General features: G+C 43.7%; 1 protein-coding gene across 1 annotated transcript in view; it reads left to right on the top strand.

Moving 5' to 3' along the window:
• The window catches only part of LOC310984299 (importin-13-like), a 31,166-nt gene extending 27,148 nt beyond the window's left edge, over positions 1-4,018 (top strand). The window contains exons 19-23 of the mRNA XM_083969477.1: positions 586-652; positions 791-849; positions 960-1,049; positions 1,174-1,355; positions 2,015-4,018. Of these exons, the coding sequence (XP_083825603.1) occupies positions 586-652; positions 791-849; positions 960-1,049; positions 1,174-1,355; positions 2,015-2,111 (495 nt within the window). The 3' untranslated portion in view covers positions 2,112-4,018. The remainder of the gene's footprint in view (positions 1-585; positions 653-790; positions 850-959; positions 1,050-1,173; positions 1,356-2,014) is intronic.
• Positions 4,019-4,734: the final 716 nt, after the last annotated feature.

Raw genomic sequence — 4,734 nt, forward strand, 5'->3', positions numbered from 1 at the left:
TGTCTTCCGTCTTCATTCTTCTTCCTTTGTTTTCTATCTTTGGATAGATCTGACCTCCATCTCTCTCCCTCTCCCTCTCTCCCTCTCTCCTCTCCTCCATCCTGAATGAGTTCATTATTACAAGATGAGTTGTATTTCTCGTTATCTGCACATGTTAATTACTTACACACTTCAGTTGCATATTCAATCCAGTCAACCAAAAACAAGGAGAAGTAATGTTTCATGTTAGATTGATTTCAAGAAACAAATCAAACAAAACCACCATTGCCTTTAGTTTGACTTAAGTTTCCAATGATTTCAAAGTTTGATTTTTTGTAATTTGTTTGTTATACCTGCTGAGTTCTGCATTGGAGGATCTCTGTATGAGTTTGGACATAGCTTTTCCTAAACAGACGGAAAGAGTACATTAGCCTGGTAGGTAGATCTGGTCTCAGAGTGTTGCTGTCAGATCTGGCTACCAGGCTGAGGGGTATTGTTGATAGCAGTATTTTGAAGGAGCTTATGCAGTGGAATGTGGTGAAGCAGCACCGATTGGGTCGGGCCAACAGAAACATACTCTGTTTAATACCTTTATCTGCCTCTTAGGCCCTAAAACGGAAGCCCGATTTGTTCTTGTCTGAGAGTCTTGATGTGAAGGCAGTGTTCCACTGTGGTAAGTCTGCACATCCCTCCTCACTCTATTCTGTGTTTTGCTACAATAATAGTATAGTATAGTAATACCTGCCTGTCTGTAAATGTCTGACACCATAGTTCAGCAGGTGATGTTTCTGTCTCCCTCTCCCACTTCTAGGAGTTCTGTCACTCAAATTCCCTGAAGCTCCAACAGTCAAGTCGACATGCTTGTTCTTTGTGAGCAAACACCCGCACTACTTCAAAACTCTGAATGTTAATGAAGCCATTAGTTTAGATAGAAATGTAGATATGAATGAGTCATGTCTTTCTTTGTGTCTCTCCCTTAGACTGAACTGCTACCCCACTGCTCAGATGTTCCTCCGTTGGCTCGGGTGGTGCAGGAGGACGGCAAGCTGTTAATACAGGCCGTGCTGGAGGTGAGAAACACATCTCACCCAGGAAAAGTTCCCTCTCTTTGCTGTGTTATCACGGTCCAACTTTTTCTCATCCTCTGACTGTAATTAAGTCCGTCATGTAATAAGCCTCCTTGTCTCTCTGTAGGGCATTGGGGGCGGGGCATCTAGGAACTTGATGGAGCCGTTTGCAGAAGTGCTTTTCTCTCTGAATAAGCACTGCTTCTCTCTACTGGCCGTGTGGCTGAAGGAGGCTCTGCAGCCTCCAGGCTTCCCGTCGTCACGGGTCACAACTGAACAGAAAGACAACTTCTCACAGCAGATCCTCAGGTACGCTGCCGGACATCTGACGACAAGCTTATTAGCTAATGAGACAGTCCACTCGGTCAAGCACATGATTGATCACATACACCCTATATAACTCCCTCGAGGCACGAACAACACAAGTGGCTTTCTTGGTACTGGTTTATTTGAAGCTCCCTCCAAATCCACCGTGAAAACTATAACATACACACATACAGACACAGTATTAATGATTACATCAGTAAAGTAAACATAAACATGAAAACACTTGGCAAAGTAAAATACAGAAAACACATTAATGACCTCGTTGGCTGCGTGCAGTGTAAAGGGGGAATTATCTTTGGTCTTCGGATGTTCCTTGAACACTTCAACACTTTGTAACCACTCAAATTGGTCTTTAACTTCACTAGTTAGCTTAACTACAGCACATGTGCGTCTTCACCTTCTCCTGTTTACTTCTCACTGTCCGGAAAGGCACAGCAAACACACAGAATGTCAAAATAAAAGCTGTATTTTCAAAATAAAAGTTGACAGCCCTCTTAAGCCCCACAAACACACAAAAACACCTGAAACATGTACCAAATGACAATAATATTATAAACTGTGATAAATTATGACTATCAGCTACACCCTAACTGTATGCATTTTTCCTCTCTCGTTTGCCTCCCTCTTTTTCTGTCACGTAGAGAACGAGTGAACAAGCGGAGGGTAAAGGAAATAGTGAAGGAGTTCACGATACTGTGCAGAGGGCTCCATGGTACAGAGTATGCCGCTGAATACTGAAACTCAACCCTCGGACTCTCACCTAACCTCTGCCCTCGGTGCAAACCAGCTGGATGCCACAACAAAACAGTTCTCACCAACCCTGTCAGTGAAGATATCATGAAATGATTGTAACGATTACCTGCCCCGCGGCGGGACAAGACATGGAACCATTCCAACACAGACGTGCCATCAGACGAATGGACAAACATTCAATCCTAGGTGGCTTCAGGGAGGCTTTCCTCTCTGCTCCGATCTTCTTCTTCTGTTCAGAGATTGATTGTTTCTCCCCTCTCCTCTTACTTAAAGGTCTTTTCTTTGGAAGGGCTTGGAGCAGCACTCCCAGCATGCTGCCTCATGCTTCCTATCTCCGTCTTGTTCTGCCTTTCTAGATCTTCCTGTGGTTCCTAGGTTGTTTCCTGGTGATTAGCATCCATATGAAAATGTTAGTGGTATCGTACGTAGCTACTTGACATTATTTTTCAAAAATAAATCAATTTAAGTATATAAATGTATGTACACATTTAGAAAGACAGTGGTGGACAGTCCTGCAGCTGCTAATGGGAAGAGAGAAGGACCAATATTAGGAGAGGACTCTGCAGGAAAAATGACAGAAATCCAGTAATATTTACTCCCACTCATGCCCCCAGGAGCTCGTATTGCCAAATGATCATGAAATGTTTTGTGAATATATCCTTTTCTTTGTTATATATGCCTTTTAGGGGGTATGAGTGGAAGAAGAAAAGACAAAGAATGGGAAATTGAAAAGTTTCTCGCTTAGCCCTAACCTTTAAGGGCTGTACCTCATGTGCATACAGTCCTAGCCAGTCATACTGCAGTCTCCTCAGGCCGGAGAGAGTGGTTGCGATGCAGTGGTCCCTTCAGTAAAGCAGGACTGCCTAGAGCGATGGGTGGAGAGGAAAAGGAAGGATAGTAGCTGGCAGTGAGGCACAGCACGGAAACTGAGAGGGCAACTGAGTGTTTGGAGGGATTGATAATCCTGAAGATGGACTGCTTAGTTACTGTTATCGTGCAGAAATATTAATCTTAATCAAGTTGTGAATATTAACAGTTATTGCTGAACACTTGTGTGTATTGGAGTGTATGCCTGTGTTCCTACCTGTATGTATGAGAGGCTGTGTGTGCACAGATGTAACTTTTTTCCCACTTGTTCAGTGCACTTATATTGGACCTACAGTACACATCCATAACTTCCTCCTATCATTTCAACAAAGAGCCCATCATCCATTCCTCCACACCGCCACGCTCATTCAGACTACCAGGCACATCCCGCCGTTTCACCCCGACCGCTCATCGGCAATCACACACCCGGCCATCAAACCTCCTCATCACCTGGATAATCAGTGACTCAACCATTTACCTGTTATTGACACCAACTAGCGCTCTTAACACAACGCTTGTGAATGAACAAGCTCGCCAAAATCACTTCATTCATCTGGGTCACTACCTTGGAGAAGACAGAGAAGGATAAAGAGTTCAGTAACAACACCTCAGAGAGAGTTAGTCTGCATTCACTGCAACAACATGAAGCTCATCCATAAAGTCAGAGACGTTATTGGTGAAGTAATGTGATGTCCTGTGAATCAGCAGGGCCAGTTGACATCTAATAACATTCAGCATCAAAATGTACTTTGTGGTCTCTGGTAAAACTTTATCTCAATCTAATCCTTCTGTCTTATCCGAGGTGCCTGCAGACATGTAGCATGTATGTGTTTCGTGAGGGGTTGCGGGGGTTTAGAGGGACGTACAGTATATATTCAGTGTGTAAGAAATGGCAGAAGGACAGAATTTGGACTGGAGGTGAGGGTCAGCTGTCCTGCCTCAGTCTGGTGTGAACAAGACACTCAGCACTGATCCTCTGTCTGTATCGTGGTCACATGCTGAGGGGGGGGAAATTAAAAAATTAATGTCAGAGTTTAAAGAGAGTGGTGGTAGGCAGAGGGGGTGGGGTGGGGATGTACATTGTTTTTTTGTACCTTGGCTTTAATTTATTAAATATATCTAAGACTGCAGGTCCTGCTGGCTCCTCTGTTTGATTCAGACACGTCTGTGCACTGTGCACCGTGAACACCAACACCAGTCCTACCGGAGGAGGTGAAACAACAAGTAGAAACATGATCACATTATGACTCATTAGCTTTTGCTGTTTTCCTTAGCTGTTAGCTTGTCCTTTTCAGTGTCACCGAGGCTTTAGCCAAGACAGAAGAGATACTACGGACAAGGACATGTCAGAGACCAAACACACAGTCACTGACACTGTTATTTGGATTTTATGTAAGTTTTCCTCCACATTTAACTTTACAGACTCAAAATTAAGCATAATGCAATTCAAAATGCTGCTTCAAAGTCTTCTCCACATAGAATTCTAGGGAACAAATATAGTTTTTTCTTCATTATAGTTAACACAGGGAACCCATAGGGAAGCCCATAATAACTTTACAGTAGTCTAGTCTGTACATTGAAACAATCCTAGATGTGAGCCTTGTGTGGACAGAGGAGCACTGACTCAGGAGGATGAGGTCTCCTGCTATCTGATGTGATCCTGATCCTGTGATCATCCACACTGGATCAGCTCTCGCGCATGCGTACACCTTTAAGAGAGGGCGCACGTGGGCCGTGAGAT

Source organism: Trachurus trachurus (assembly GCF_905171665.1).
Source record: "Trachurus trachurus genome assembly, chromosome: 4".
NCBI lineage: Eukaryota > Metazoa > Chordata > Actinopteri > Carangiformes > Carangidae > Trachurus > Trachurus trachurus.